This window comes from Hyaena hyaena, unplaced genomic scaffold, assembly GCF_003009895.1.
Source record: "Hyaena hyaena isolate Hyena2069 unplaced genomic scaffold, ASM300989v1 scaffold_60, whole genome shotgun sequence".
Lineage (NCBI taxonomy): Eukaryota > Metazoa > Chordata > Mammalia > Carnivora > Hyaenidae > Hyaena > Hyaena hyaena.
Window position 1 is genome coordinate 704338 of NW_024080692.1, and position 16304 is coordinate 720641.

At 43.6% G+C, this 16304-nt stretch overlaps 1 protein-coding gene across 3 annotated transcripts in view; it reads left to right on the forward strand.

The window, feature by feature from the left end:
- The window catches only part of GCNT2 (glucosaminyl (N-acetyl) transferase 2 (I blood group)), a 55116-nt gene extending 39060 nt beyond the window's left edge, over nucleotides 1-16056 (forward strand). For 2 of the 3 annotated variants that reach the window (XM_039231851.1, XM_039231850.1), the window contains 2 exons: nucleotides 7435-7527; nucleotides 13715-15887. In XM_039231851.1, the coding sequence (XP_039087782.1) occupies nucleotides 7435-7527; nucleotides 13715-13905 (284 nt within the window). In that variant the 3' untranslated portion in view covers nucleotides 13906-15887. Of the gene's footprint in view, nucleotides 1-7434; nucleotides 7528-13714 lie in introns of all 3 variants that reach the window. The other variant, XM_039231852.1, reaches the window with a different exon arrangement.
- The last annotated feature ends 248 nt before the right edge of the window (nucleotides 16057-16304 follow it).

A 16304-nucleotide genomic window follows, 5' to 3' on the forward strand; every position in this document is an offset into this window, starting at 1 on the left:
ACGATCACATGCGGCTTGTGAGCCGCCAGTCTGCTACTTGTAGTCTGGGGACAAGATTGCAACAATCCTTTTGTGTCATGGTCAGTGTTCTGGTAGAGTCCTCGCCTGAATGTGATCTATAATGTAGTCTGAGCCAGGGTTTCGGTTCTGAGGGGCTCGCTGGGGCCAGCTGCTTGATTAGCATCCGTCCAAAGCAGAAAATTAAAAATGCTAGTTCAGAGTCAAGCTTTTGAGAGAAGAGATAAATGTTAAACTGGGTCCGGAGGGAACAGATGCAGCAGTAAAATGAGAAATGGAGTGAGGAGACAGAATTCTAGTAAGAGGTAGAATGAGCACCCACAGGAGAGATTTGGGATGCTGGCCAAGTGTGAATTTGCTTTCATTTGTTGGGAATGAGTGGTTGGTGGGTTAAGCATCTCAAAGTGGCATGAGAAAACAGACATAGGGCAGACAGTTCAAAGTAATCGACACCCCCCTCTTGAGTAGAGGGTTTGGGCTACTCATAAAAATATGAATAAGTATATAACTTCTGAATATACTAGGCCAACAGCTCCAAGAACATCTTGTTCATAGCTTTATCCTCAGCATCTACTCTAGAACATAGGAAGCATTCAGGAAAACCAAATAATTGAGTAAATTATCTTGAAACAAAATCAACAAAGTATTTAGCACATCCATACTCCTGGGCAATTCACTTACATTGCCTAGGCTCTAGTTTACAGGGCATGCCAATGAGAAAGAATATAGTAAAATGTTGAAACATACTAGAATTTCTAAAAGCCTTTTGAGTTTAAGATTCTGGTTTTTTTTAAGGGCGACTGGGTGGCTCAGTCTGTTGAGCATATGACTCCTGATTTTGGCTTAGGTCGTGATCCCAGGGTCATGGGATCGAGCCAAGTGTAGGGCTGTGCTGATTGTCCAGAACCTGCTTGGGATTCTCTCTCTCTCTCACTCTCTCTCTCTCTCTATGGATGGATAAATAAACATTCAAAACATAAAATAAAATAACATTCTGTTTTTCTTCCTTTCCTCATTTCATCTTTTCCTTTTACAGCCAAAGATGAGTCCATTTGTTGGCAATTATCCAAGGTGAATGCAGCGATATTGTTTGAAGGATACTGTGTCATTGTTTCAGACTGCAGAGCTCTAGAAAACATCCACCTGAGGGGTGCTTGGGTGGCTCAGTCGGTTAAGCGTCCGACTTCAGCTCAAGTCATGATCTCACAGTTCGTGGGTTTGAGCCCCGCGTCGGGTTCTGTGCTGACAGCTAAGAGCTTGGAGCCTGTTTCGGTTTCTGTGTCCTCCCCCACTCATGCTCTGTCTCTCTCTGTCTCAAAAATAAAATAAACTATATAAAAAAAAAGAAAACATCCACCTGAAACGAAACAGGATCTCTTTTAGTAAGTTCTGTGTGTTACAAATCTTAGGTGATTAATGAATAACACTTTGTAAGCAAAACCAAAAATGTATCTTTTTGTGGCTAAACATGACTGTAATTAACAATGAGACAAAAAGGCTACAAGTTACTTAACAGTACATTTGCCACTTACTAGATAATTTTCCATATTTTGTTGTTGTGAAAGTGAATCACCACTGAACATCGCGCATTTCTTTTTCTTCTGTTGCTTTATTCTTGGAATATTCACAAGTACAATTACTAGGTCAGCAAAGCAGATAACCCTCAGAGGTATGTAAATAGACTTATTAAAAATATAAAAGCAGTACCATTAAAGAAAGTTTTATAAACTAAAAAAAGTATGGTCATTTTACATGCAAATATCTGTACATGATTTTACTAACAGTGGACAATTTTGTGTTCTCAATGAGGGGCAGTTTCACCCTCCAGGGGAGATTCGGCAATATCTGAAAACATATTGGGTTGTCACGAGGCGGGGGAAGGGGAGTCGGAGGGTGGTCCAGGGGTGGGGACTGCTTTGTGGCATCCAGTGGGTAAAGGCCAGGGATGCTGCTATATATACATCCTCCAGTGCGCAAGCAAGCCCCCACAGCAATTATCCACCCCAGTAGTGCCTAAGTTGGTAAACTTGCCTCTGGTTATAGTAAAGAAGCAATCTCTTCCACAGCTACCCTGTCCCTGTGACTTTCAAAGAGAGATTATGTTTTCAACCATTTATTTGGTTAAGTTTGCCAGGCACCGTGCTAATAAGCACAGCACGTACGTTATCTTATTTGCCGTTAACAAAGCCCCGTGAGGTTTTGAAGATTAGTAGGTGATCTCTTATAGTGATTACATAACTGTTCAAGGTCACATGGCCAGTAATAGCAGAGATAAGGATTTGAAATGTTGACTCTCTGACCTGGGAGCCTGTGATATTAATCATTATATATAAATAATGTCAAAACAAACACCTTCATATATAAACACTTAAAAATTTATTTCCTTAGCTTATTTTGAAGCTATTGATGTCAAGGGCCAAAGGGAATGGAAGGGTGTAGTGACTTTCTCTACATATTTCCGAATTGATTGCCAGAGCCGTGCCCATTTGCAGTACCACCATTAACTTGTGAGAAAGCCCTTGTCTATGTATTGACATTAGCCTTGACTTTTGACATTTAGAAACAAAATTCCTTGTTCAATAAGTTGAAAAGTATATATCTGAGCTTAAATAATAAGCAATTGCTGGAATTGTTACCACAGGGAGGTCTTTCAACCGGAGGACCACACTGTGTAATAACAATAAGGAGAAAGTCAAGTCAATATAAATAAAGCTTGCATTTCAAAGAACCATATTCATTTATTCAACAAATGCAGTTATTTGACTAACAGTGGCTAAGCTCCAAGAAAAACAGTCTTGCTGACTCTGTAAACGTATCTCAAATCTTTTGTTTAAATAAGCCTATGAAGAGCAAATGAGAGAATTGCATTTTATAGTTTAAAATGGCTTCTCTGATAATATTGCTGTATTCTTTTTGCCCCCATCCTAGAAATAATGCAAAATGGACCCTTCCCAGGATACTTAGGAATTGAGGGTAGACTTTATCCATAACACCTCATAACTACCCTCCCAGAATCCTGCACGATAGTAATCATAATCATAACAGCAGTAGTAATAACACAGTCATCAATGACTAGTAATAACACAGTCATCAATGACTATATTTTTTTTTATTTAAAAAAACTTTTAAGTTGATTTATTTATCTTGAGAGAGACAGAGACAGCAAGAGTGGGCGAGGGGCAGAGAGAAAGGGGGACAGAAAATCCCAAGCAGGATTTACACACTGTCATTATGAAGCCTGTTGTGGGGCCCAAACTCATGAAACTGTGACAAAATGACCTGAGTCGAAACCAAGAGTCGGATGCTTAACTGACTGAGCCATCCATGCACCCCCAGTAGAGTATTTTTAAAACAGCACTATTTCCCATTAGTGGATCTGGAAATCACTCGAGTAGGTTTTGAGCAGAATTTTTAATATGGGAAAATCACATAAAATAAACAAGTGCCTTACGTGTAATAAGCCTAAGTAATTTGTGAAATTTTTGTTTACTTGACATGCATGTGTGTGCATATGATGATATATAATTGTTTTGGGACACCTGGGTGGCTTAGTCGATTAAGCGTTTGACTCCTTCTTTCTGCTTGGGTCATGATCTCATGGTTGTGAGTTTGAGCCCCCCTTAGGGCTCTGCGCTGACATCTCAGATTCTGCTTGGGATTCTTTCTCCCCCTCCCTGGCTTGTGCTCTCTCTCTTTCTCTCTCTGAAAATGAACTTTAAAAATAAACAGATGAATAGAAGAGAAGAGAAGAGAAAATAAAAAATTGTTTGTTCCATACATTGCAGTCTAAAAGGTTGGAAAATCAGAGTGCCTGGGTGGCTCAGTGTGTCAGGCATCTGAATTTGGCTCAGGTCATGATCTCATGGTTTGTGGCCCGCATCGGGCTCTGTGCTGACAGCTGAGAGCCTGGACCCTGCTTTGGATTCTGTGTCTCCCATTCTCTCTGTCCCTGCCCACTCACACGGTCTCTCTCTCAAAAATAAATAAACATTAAAAAAAAAGACAGCAGTCATTAATTGTAAATGTCACCATCTTATCTCTAGGATAAGGAATGTGTTTCTGAGGAAGAGTCAGATTGTGATGTAGAATCTGGATGAAAAGGAGAGGAAAAAATAATCTTTTTAAAAAAATGTAATCATGTAAAGGAGAGTAGGGACTTTTTCTTATGGCAATGTGTCCTTCACACTTTTCTGCTGTAGTTATTTAATCAAAATAGACTCATAAAAATCACATCCATGTAGAGGCACCTGGGCAGCTCAGTCGGTTGAGCATTCAACTTTGGCTTGGGTCATGATCTTGTATTTCGTGGGTTTGAGCCCTGTATTAGGCTCTGTGCTGACAGCTCGGAGCCTGGAGCCTGCTTCAGTTTCTGTGTCTTCTTCTCTCTCTCTGCCCATCCCCCACTCGCACTATGTCTCTCTCTCTCTCTCGGAAAAAAAAAGGTAATAAAAACAAAAAAATAAATAATACTTAAAAAATCACATCCATGGCAGCTAATCTTGTTGACACAAGTAAATATACCAGATTATCTCCTTGTTTTCTGGACTGGCCTCCCCCAGTCCCCAACTCAACTGAGGCGAGTTTTATTCTGAAATCTTTGCAAATGTGTACTAAGGACAAAATAAAGAAGCTTCTTTGGGGAACAGCAAGGGCTAAAGTTGTTTTTAAAGTAATAAATGCAAATCAAAGCAATAGGAAAAAGTATTGCTTAATAAGTGGTGTTTTTCTTGACTACTCAATATTTATAAGCGAACTTTTCAAGTTTGGCAGCAAGAAAAAGACTCTGTTATAGTGAATCCTTAGGGGTGAGGATTCATGCTATTTACAGGAAAGGCTGGGCGTAATTTAATTTTAGCCGGGAGACTTTGGTACAATTCTTAATTCAGAGCATCATATAATTATCATGTGACATCAGGGCAGAAGAACAGAGCTTTTTTTCTTCTGGAAATGCACATTTCTATTAATGTTTTTAAAGAGGAGACGTTTATATGCTTAATCCAATTAAACTTCTTGAAAAGTTTTGGTCTTGCCCAGTTTTTTTTTTCTTATGAAAAAATACTTATCATCCTGAGTAAGTTTTTTGTCTAGTTAGGATGTGTATTAGTTTTCTTTTTTCTTTTTAAATGTTTATTTATCTTTGAGAGAGAGAGAGAGACAGAGTGCAAGCGGGGAGGGGCAGAGAGAGAGGGAGACACAGAATCTGAAGTAGGCTCCAGGCTCTGAGCTGTCAACCCAGAGCCCGATGCAGGGCTAAAACCCACACGTGGTGAGATGATGACCTGAGCCGAAGTCGGACACTTAACTGACTGAGCCACCCAGGAACTCAAGGATGTGTATTAGTTTTCTATTTGCCATTGTAGCAGTCTACCACAGACTTAGCAGCTTAAACAACAGGAATGTATTACCATACAGTTCTGGAGGACTGAATTCTAACACAGTGTTACTAGACTAAAAGCAAAGCATTGACTGGGCTCCACTGCTTTCTGTAGGGCCTGGGCCTTTTTCGGCTTCTAATGACCCATGTTTCTTAGCCCCATTCTCCACCTTCAAACAGTAAACAAGAAAAGACCAACTCTTTACCCCCCCTCTTCCACTGTTGTGATTGCATTGCATTGGCCTGGATAATTCAGAATAATCTTCCTCTTTTAAGGTCAGCTGGTAAGCAAACTGAATTCTCTTTTGCCCTGTAACATAACAGATTATCAGGTTCCAGAGATTAGGATTCGCGCTTCTTTAAATGTATATCAAGGGGAGAGGCGTTATTCTGCCTACCAGATCTTGTAGGAAAGGACTGTTACAGTTTGGGTACATGTGTACATAGGAAAAAATATTGCTTAATAAATAGTGTTTTTATTAAAACCTAATGAAATCAAAAATCATATTCAGACCGCATTACCTACTGATGAAAATTGCTGGAGCTCTTATGAAGCAAAATATTTCTTCCTTGCTTATATTTGCATTTGATTCCCATAGGCTTATTTTCCGATAATGGAAATGCTGGGGTAAAATTATTGTATAGGAGTAGACAAAATTTATTGAGATGGAGAGGGTTATTTAAAACAGTTTAGCACAGTATTTCTCAAAAGGGACAGTTTTGCCCACTCTCCCCCACACCCGGGAGATTTGGCAACATCTGAAGATGTTGTTAATTGTCACAATCGGGGGCCATGTACTACTGGCATCTGGTAGGTGGAATCCAGGGATGCTGCTAAATATCGTACAATGCACGGGAGAGGCCCTACAACAATGAATTATCCAGCCTTAAGTGTCGACAATGCCAAGGTGGAAAAGCTCTGGCTTAGCAAGATGGCGGCCTCTAAAGCTGTCCTCTCCTTTTTAAAAGGCTCCTTACTTTTCAAAGGTGAATTGGTAGCTAATTGGGTAGTGGGTCAGCAACTAAATGTCTGGCCAAAAGAACACTTGAAAGAAATAGAGAAGATGGGTAGGTCAGTGCACACCAATCTTCCTAGGAAAATCCCAAAGCTCACAACTTCCAGCTTGGGGTCAACTGTTCATCTTCTTTGGGTGACCGGGGATCAAGTCTCGTATCTCTCTCTGTTCCCAGGGCCTCCCACAATGCTTGGCAACACCAAATGCTCAAGAAGCACTTTAACAATTAAAAAGGATAGTGTGGGGGCGCGTGGGTGGTTTAATTGGTCTGACTTTGGCTCAGGTCATGATCTCACTGTTCGTGGGTTCAAGCCCCTCATCGGGCTCTGTGCTGACAGCTAGCTCAGAGCCTGGAGCCTGCTTCAGATTCTATATCTCTTTCTCTCTCTGACCCTCCCCTGCTCATGCTGTCTCTCTCTCTCTCTCTCTCTCTCTCTCAGAAATAAAGCATTAAAAAAAAAAAGGATAGTGTGTTAAGGGATTTGTTCGGGTTTATATGTAGTAAACCAGTTATTTCCCTTCTGTGTGCCTAACACTGCAACTTCATATAAGAGCAACCCCAGAATTGCTTTCATTTATTAGTGCTTAGCACCTAGGGCAGCCTGTTTTCTGAGTTTTTATTTTAAGATAGAAGTCATATGGAAAGTTCTAAGAAACTGTAATATTAGGATTGAAAGTTAATTCAGTTAAAGGCCATTGAGAGATAACCCAAAACTCCTCAACTTATCCATCTGCATTACGGTTTCATGCCACGGTATTTCTTAAACTCTATTTTGTGGGCTTGGGAACACGTTATGAAAAAAATATGTATGTATATATTTTTTTACTAGCAGCAAGGCAGAATTCATACCATAAGCTTCAACTACTCATACCATAAGCTTCTGAGGTCTTGCACCAATGATAGGAAATCTAATGTGAAAGATAACGTAGTGAAAAAGTAAACATACCGTAGAGGCTTCGTTGATGAAATCGACACTCTTCTCTCTTGGTTCTCATTTCTGCTTTTCTTCTTTGTCAACATTGCAGGTGTCCCTGGCTCCATGCCAAATGCATCGTGGACCGGGAACCTCAGGGCCATAAAGTGGATTGACATGGAAGATAAACACGGAGGCTGCCATGGTGAGGCACTCACTTGACACTTTGACGCCACACTGCTTGTTGGTGTTGGCATAGAGGTAGTTGTGGAATACAGGGGTTCTCGTGGGGAGAACTACTTATATACTTAAAAACAATCTGAGTTCTCAGAGTAGCTAGAGGCTTCAAGACAAGGTCCTTGACAAGTAAACTTAGGTATCTCACTGATGTGCTCCAGCTCATGATTACCGAAGGGGGTTTAGAGTTCGGCTCAACTTATAATGGTGTTTTCTTGCTAGTGTCTGCTTTCTTCTTACTTATTCCTCTTTCTGTTCCTTTTGGGAGTGCAGTGGTTAGGAGGGGAAAGTGGTCAGGATGAGAAGTGATGTCATGTCATCACCACATAGCAAGCTGGATCCCCTGCCCCTCCCCCCCCCACAGAAGCTTCCAGCTGGCTTGGAAGTATTTGCTGCAGCTATGGCGTTGTGACAGGGGACACCAGCAAGACATATTTCTCCTCCAAATGGACAAGAACAAGAAAATTTAAGTAGTTTTCATTTCTATAGAACTTTATTTTTTTAAGTTTATTTATTTATTTTTGAGAGAGAGAGAAAGAGAGTAGGGAGGGGCAGAGAGAGAGGGAGAGAGAGAACCCCAAGCACCCCCCATGCTGCCAGCACAGAGCCCAACTTGAGGCTCCAAACCGAGAACTGTGAGATCATGACCTGAGCCAAAACCAAAAGTTGAATGCTTAACCAACTGAGCCACCCAGGCACCCCTTCTATAGAACTTTATAAAGAAGGGTTTTTATAAGCCCTGGTATACATTCCATTCAAACTATGTCTGGTAGCTAGTAAGCATGGCATTCATTAACTAGGCTAATATAACAAAGTATCAGAGACCCGGTGGCTTAAATAGAATTTATTGTTTCAGAGCTCTGCAGGTTAGAAGTTGGAGATCAAGATGGCTGTAGATTTGGTTTCTTCTGCGAAGCTTAGAGATGCCACCTTCTTCCCCTGTCCTCACACAGCCTTCTTTCTGTGTGCATCTCTGTCCTAATCTCTTTTTATATTGACACCACCAAATGTGACCTCATTTTAACTTGATTTCCTCTTTAAAGGCTCTGTCTCAAATACAGTCCCAGTCTGGGTTACTGGAGGGTGAGGACTTCAACATATGAATTTGGGGAGGGGGACAATTCTGCCCATACAGAAGGCAATAAAAATGTCTATTGTGAATGAGTGAGTGAGTGTGAGGGTTTGACCTTTCCTCTCTGTGGTGACAGAACTTTACCTCCCATACTCTTCCACACAGTCTCCACCGACATCTAATGTTTCACAGGAAGACCTCCAAATGGCCTCCTCTCTGCAGCTGTCCATTACCCCCGCCCCCTTCTCGTGTCTTCCTGCCCATCCCCTCCCGCCAAAGATGGCGACACCCTCATGTCACCATTCACTCTGCTCTTCGGCATCTTCATATCTTTCCCTCAATCAACCATTTTCCCCACAAGACAGCTCCTGTCACCTGCCTGCATCCTCATCACCGTCTGGCCTCCTTGGAGCAGGAGGAGGGTGGGGAGAAGATTGCTTTGCTCTTTGATCTCCTGGGTCTTCTTTAGAAAAGAGACCATCAGGGGCGCCTGGGTGGCTTAGTCGGTTGAGCGTCCGACTTTCGCTTAGGTCATGATCTCGCGGTTCGTGGGTTCGAGCCCCGCGTCGGGCTCTGTGCTGCCTGCCAGCTCAGAGCCTGGAGCCTGTTTCAGTCTGTGACTCCCTCTCTCTCTGACCCTCCCCTGCTCACACTGTCTCTCTCTCTCTCTCCTAGAAATAAATTAAAAAAAAAAACATTAAAAAAAAAAAAACTTTAGAAAAGAGACCATCAGCATGAGTTGAGGTCCCAATATTTGGGATGGGCTGCCTTCTCCACAGCCCTCCTACAACCCCGTCACCCTCCCTGTGGGACCGCTGTGGTCACCTGATGTGCTTCTCCACCTCCTCGCCAGCTGTAACACTGGAAGACTTCAGCCTCCACAGCAGGGACCCGTGTGACGTCATTACTTTGCGACTCGCCTCCACCACAGAAGCTCCTGTTCCACTGTGCATCAGCCACCGAACCCTGCCCCTCCCTAGAGCCTTCCCGTCATTCCCCTTGTCCTCGCCTGTATCCGGGCCCTACCCCATAGAGCAGGTATAAGCTGGTGAGGGTTCCATTTTTATAGGGACCTTTACTTACCACATGACAGGCGGGCCCATGAGAGGAGCTCCGAGCCAGGAACCTACAGAGGGTACACAGTTCGAGTAGCCCGAGCCTCTCCGACAAATGTCTCATTTTTCTTCTCTTAGTGCCTGTTATGCCAGTGAACAATCTGAAAGCCTTATATGGTTCTGAACATAAAAGTAGTTTGTCCCCCACACCACTAGACGGGGAAAAGAAAAAGACATAACCCAGAGGAGGCAGAATAGCACATGCCAGACCAGCAAGTCCGGAGTACAGTCCAGACCTTTCCCCGTCAGTTGTGAGGAATGGATTTGTTCTAAGTGTGGATGTATACCCACTTTATAGGCCCTTAGAATCACAGAGACCACTCTAGCTCTATGGTCTTGAACTTGGGAGTTCCCATCTCTGATTACAATTTCTTGTTACTCTGCTAGTTTTCACCGACTTACAAACGTTATATCTTACTGTCTTTCTTCCCAGAACGGAATTGAAGCTTCAAGAGGGCTAGGATCTTTTACCAATTTGTTCATTGCTATATCCCACACCTAAAAGATGTTGTGTGAAATGTCTTTGCTTTATTATTATTTTTTTAAGTTTACGTATTTCTTTTGAGAATGGGAGGGAGGAGTAGAGAGAGAGAGAGGGAGAGAGAGACTCCCAAGCAGTGTGGAGCCCAGTGTGGGCTCCACCCACGAACTTTGAGATCATGACCTGAGTCGAAATCAAGAGTCGGTTATGTAACCAATGGAGCCATCTGAGTGTCCCACGTGTTTGCTTTTTTAAAATTGGGATTGCCTGGGGCGCCCGGGTGGCTTAGTCGGTTAAGCGTCCGACTTTCGCTTAGGTCACGATCTCGCGGTTCGTGGGTTCGAGCCCCGCGTCGGGCTCTGTGCTGACTGCCAGCTCAGAGCCTGGAGCCTGTTTCAGTCTGTGACTCCCTCTCTCTCTGACCCTCCCCTGCTCACGCTATCTCTATCTCTCTCTCCTAGAAATAAATAAAAATATTAAAAAAATAAAATAAAATTGGGATTGCCAGAGTTTCAGTGGTCTCAGCTTCCTCTTCCTGCTCGCATCCTTCTGAGGACCCCTTGTCCATCGTGTGTACTGGGTCCGCTGTCTCGTGTTCTCAAGAACAGCATTTGACCCTACAGGGCCAATTCACACATGTAATAACTACCACCATCCGCTTTTTGCCATTTGTGTTTCCCTGAACAGAGAGCATTGCTGGAGATTGTTCCAGAACTGTCCCAAACTCACCCTTGATGGAGGGGTGAGGGGTGGCCAGACCCTCCTGGCTGCCTACGTATTCTTTTATTTACCCTATCGTTTTCCTGGTACCCTTCCCAATGGACTTCTTTTCATCTTTCCTGCTTGCTTTAAACTCTCACTCTTGTGCTAAAACAGACTTTCCGGACTCAATAGGTAACAGTTTTAACTTGAGGGAGAACTTTCAAGACACGTGACCAAAGTCCCCTTACCGGATTGCCACACCATCCCATTCCTCCACCTCAGGGTATTTTGGACATACTCTTCTCATTGTTCCTTCCTGTTTCGAGAAGGAAAAGTTACCTGTCCTCACAACCGGGTGACCACCTGGGGTCTCAGTTATGTGCCGGTTCCCCTAAATGGTCCCCTTGCTCTCTTGCGTTCCAGTGGTGCCCTCGTGCTGGCTGTTTTGCTTCTCTGCCCGCGTGTCATGATCGCCTCTAGCCTGAAGACCACATTGTCTGTGAGCCTCTACTTCACGCTCCCTGAAATGGTCTCTCCTGTTCATTTCACTTTCTTTTTATTTTGTTGTGTTTTTTAATGTTTATTTTTCAGAGAGAGAGAGAGAGAGAGACAGAGTGTGAATAGGGGAGATACAGAGAGATAGAGCACAAACAGGGGAGGGGCAGAGAGAGAGAGAGAGAGAAGGAGGCCCAGAATTCAAAGCAGGCTCCGGGCTCTGAGCTGTCAGCACAGAGCTCAACGCAGGGCTCCAACCCACAGACTGTGAGATCATGACCTGAGCTGAAGTCAGATGCTTAACCAACTGAGCCACCCAGATGCCCCTTCTGTTCACTTCATTTTCTTAAGCATGGGCGTACTGCGTCTGCATTCAGTTCTCACTCCCCAGTTATCTCTGCCTTCCCACAACTCTGGCTTCTCTCCATCGATTTCCACTCTCTATTGTACTTCCTGCCAGCTGCATTAAATTAATCTCGATTAATGACATTAATCCTGCCAGCCCTTCTCTGTTCTGTTTCGAATACCCTTCTTTCCCACTCATGGCAACGCCATGAACTTGAAACCAGCTCTCTGGTTTACATTAAGTTTTTATTGTGGCCTCAGGATGGGTTTCTAACTGTATTCTGTAAAATTAATGCTGCTGAAGCCCATCTCACCATTTGATCCTTCCATTCAAAAATCTTCAAAGACTCTCCCTATTTGTGGGATAGAAAAAGGCCCAGCCCTTTAGTTTAACTCAGTCAACCATAGTCATTCCACTGCATGCCAAGAAACTTCTAGAAAAGAGGTTCAACTTCCTACCATTCTTTTTCTAACCTACTTGCCAACCAAATTCTCTATTGTAGCAGAAAATTCCCTTCTCTGCACATTTTCCCCAAATGAAGCCACCATCCATGCCCCTGATGCCTGCCCCACCCCCCACAAGATCTGACCTTTCACTAACTCCACTCATCCTTCTCCATCCTTTGGTTCAACAACTATTAACTTAACACCTAATATTTGCCAGGTACTGTCCCAGATGCAGGGGGAACACAGAGGACAGCAAAATGGTCTCAAGTTCCAGCCCTTCTGGACCTTACATTCCAGGCCAGGAAGAAAGACAATAAGCAAAATAGTTGCCTTCGTGGCACTGACCATCTATCTGTTGGCGGTGAGAGCCAAGAGAAAAATGAATCGGGGAAGGAAGAGAGGGAGTCACAGGAGGCCTCCCTGAGAACGTGGCCTCGAGGCAGATACCTGGGGTGGTGTGAGAGGGAGCCCCTGGGAGGTCTGGTGAAAGGGGCTGGCCGTGGGAGGAAGAGCTATGCGGATTCTCAGGTGAACATGCTTGGTGTGTGTGTCAGGGGTGGGGGGGCAAAGGGGGGAGCAGCAAGGAGGCCAGTGTGGCCCGAGTGAATGAGCAGGGTTGTGAAGGGTTATAAGCGAATGAGCAAGGGGCAGGAGGTAAAGGCCCGACTCAGGACTTTTCAATGCTGTTGCTGGGACTTTGGCCGTGCCTACACACGAGATGAGGAGACATCGTGATATGCTTACGTTGAAAACAATCCCCTTGGCCATTGTGCCCAGAATATACCAACAGGCAGAGGCGGAGACACAAGAATCCAGTTAGTAACATGGCAGTTCTGACAGGAGGATGGAGGTGGCATGGGCCAGGATGGTAGTAGCGGACATGGTGAAAAGCGATCAGATTCTACCATGATTTTGAAGGTGGAGCGGCCAGAATCGCTGACAGAGGTGGGGGTGTGAGAAAGGGGGACAAGTGCCCAGGGCACTGAAAAATAGGAGTGGCATGGGTGTCATGGGAAAGACTTGGAGGGGGTCGGGAGCTGAGTCAAGCTGACATGTTGAGACATGTCACATCAGTGAGGTTTATTCTCCTCTATGAGGAGATAAAAGTAGGCACTTGAGTAGATTAGGCCAGAGCTCAAAGAAGAGGTCTGACCGGTGCCTCCCAGAAAGAACCTCTCCCATTTGCTCACTTCTGGAACTTCTCATCCATAGCTCTCAGTTGAGAATACATGAATCGTCTTATGATACATATGGTGTTCTTGCCTCATATTATTCAACTCTCCAATTGTTCAAGTACGGATGTATCCCCCTTATCTTCTGAGAAAGGGTTTAACTTCCTGCGGGCTGGGCCGACTGGGTCCCATGTCATCAGAACCCCGTAGCACTGGGCACAGTGTTAGCTCCTCAGTAGGCAGGCATGTCTCTACTGACGTATAGCTTCTCCACCCCCAAGTCTTGCAAACAGGAATGTTCTGACTGTTTGTTCTCTGCTCTGCAGGCCGCTACGTACACGGCATTTGTATCTATGGAAACGGGGACTTGAAGTGGTTGATTAATTCGCCCAGCCTCTTTGCTAACAAGTTTGAGCTGACTACGTACCCCCTCACTGTGGAATGCCTAGAACTGAGGCTTCGAGAAAGAACCCTAAATCAGAGTGAAACCGAAATACAGCCCAGCTGGTATTTCTGATCCACTGTAACGCATGATCGAAGGGCAGTCGCGGGCAGGAAGAAGAGCCTTTCTCTGTGAGAGAACTTGGCCTCGCTTATGGTTAACAGTCATAGCAGCGAGGTCACGGCTGCAGGATGTGGCTCTGCTATATGTTAAAACATCTACTGGACACTGTGAACTACGCAATCAGGGCTGCACAGGGCAATGCTGGCACGTTGGCCCTTCTAGCGGCTCTCTTGATGGTCATTCTGTGTCGGGCTCGGGATCTGATCAGTGATCAGTGTAACTGATGTCAGACCTTTGCACCAGATGCTCATCAGAGAGAAATGCTCTCACGAAAAGGAGAAGTATAGATAATACTGTTTAGGGAAATAGGAATTGCGTTTCTTTGGAGAAGGAATCTTTTATGGCGGATCTATAGCCACACATCATGGATGCCACTCCTCTTTGCTCAGCGGCACACAGGCATAGAAACGGCTTTCTGGGCACCTCGGCAACCTCCTTTAAAACTTGAGCTACTAGCATGGAGAACTAGATCCTGTTCCCGCATTTCAACACAAGCACTGTCAGCTTCCCGTGTCTGAAGGCCCGGATAGAATGTAAAGTCACTGACGAGTGACAGCAGTCACTGCTGCTGCTTCAGCAAAGGGACCCCAGGGAAACAGGACCTTTTTTGTGCATCAGAATGTGCTCTGGTCCCTCTTCCATTGGTTTCCATGGTGAACGCTGAAAAGTTCCTACAGAATGAAGATATTTCTAGAACTGAGGTGCTATTGCATGGATCTTGTCCCACGTCTCTGACCTCAGAATGAATCACTTTCCTCTTGGATCACTACCCTTTACCCCCACCAAAGTGATCTTACCTGCAAAATGGAATCCAAGGACTCCAGAGTATTCTCTGAGTAGCTTTACAATGCTGGTGCTGATAAGAGTGCCTAGATTTTTAAGAGCTTTCAACTGTGAGCAAGCTTCTCTGTCGCGTATCCCTCATCCTGTTCTCTTTCCCAATTCATTCACTCAGCACACAGTAGATATTTCTTGAGTGCCTCTTATACACCAGACACATGCTTGAGAGAAGGAGAAAAGTAAGACAGAGGCTCCTTGACTCTGAAATTCTTGGTAATAGCATCAGGATTGGAAAAGCTGCTCTAGAGAATCTCACAGATTGCTTGTATTTTAATGCATTCATATCCAGGGTTGTAATTTGTGATATCAGGCTGGCCAGGGATATGAGTAATTAGAAATGGAGATCTAAATCCGAGGCCATTCCAAAGAAAGAAGGGAAGGAACAGACAGAAGCTAACGTGTGTTGTGTTGTTCGGCACCCTGATAGCTGGCTCATTGCGTTAAAACCTTACATATACTCTTGGGAGGCTTACATGATTACTCCCATTTTGCAGGTGAATTAAGCGAGGCTTAGTGAGGTTAATAAGCATTAGGAAACAAGTTCTCTGAGGATTAGGATGTTCTTACTGGTCTCCTTAGTTCAATTTCCTGAGGTTCAATACTTAGAGAAGGTAAAATGAAGCCATATTTAGTATGCCAGAGAGGGTAGGGTTTAAGAACAGTCTCAGTGTTAATATGAGAAAATGTCCTGTCACATCAGAAAAATGTGAAGTCTACTTTTGTATTCCTAAATCCATTGAGTTCCTTAATATTTATTTATTCTAACCCCAAAAAAGTTACTAAAACTAATGATATCGTTAGTTAACACATTGGTTTTATTCCTGTTCTTTCTGTAACTATGTCTGTTGAATGTTCATTGTATTTAAGGGAATGTCTTTGAAGTCAAGCCTTATGGTTTTCCAGCTACTGAAAAATACAGAACTGTACAAAGCGGTAAAGGGTTGAAGTGTAGGGAACACACCCAGAGCTAATGAGTCTAATAATCATCTTTTCTTTCAGCCTCTTTACATGACCCCACCCGAGGAGAAGAAATGTTTTACACTGGATCGTTCTCCTCTAGAACGGGAAGCCTTTTGGAATAGAAGATGTTTACATGTCTGTTGCTGGTCATCTCTATGTCTTAAATACTTTAATATTGGAAGATTGTAGTGTTTGGGCGAGTGGGTTTTCACTAGCCTCCAGGGATAGTGGAAACGACTAAACCCATCCTTGTTTTTGATGATATTCCATGTTGTTGTCTTGGAAATAAATTAATATATTGTTTTCCACCTTTGGGGCTGTTGTGTATTCTTATTTGATAGTTGGCTAATATCCACTAAAGACCAAGTTTAACAAGATATTTCTTCTAGCATTAAAAAAAAAAAATACATGTAAAAGATCGCCTTGCTGGCTCAGTTGCTAGAGTGTTCAACTCTTGATCTCCAGGTTGCAAGTTAGAGCCCCCACTGGGTGTAGAGATTACTTAAGAATAAAATCTTAAAAAATATATATATATAAGAATAAACTTCTAA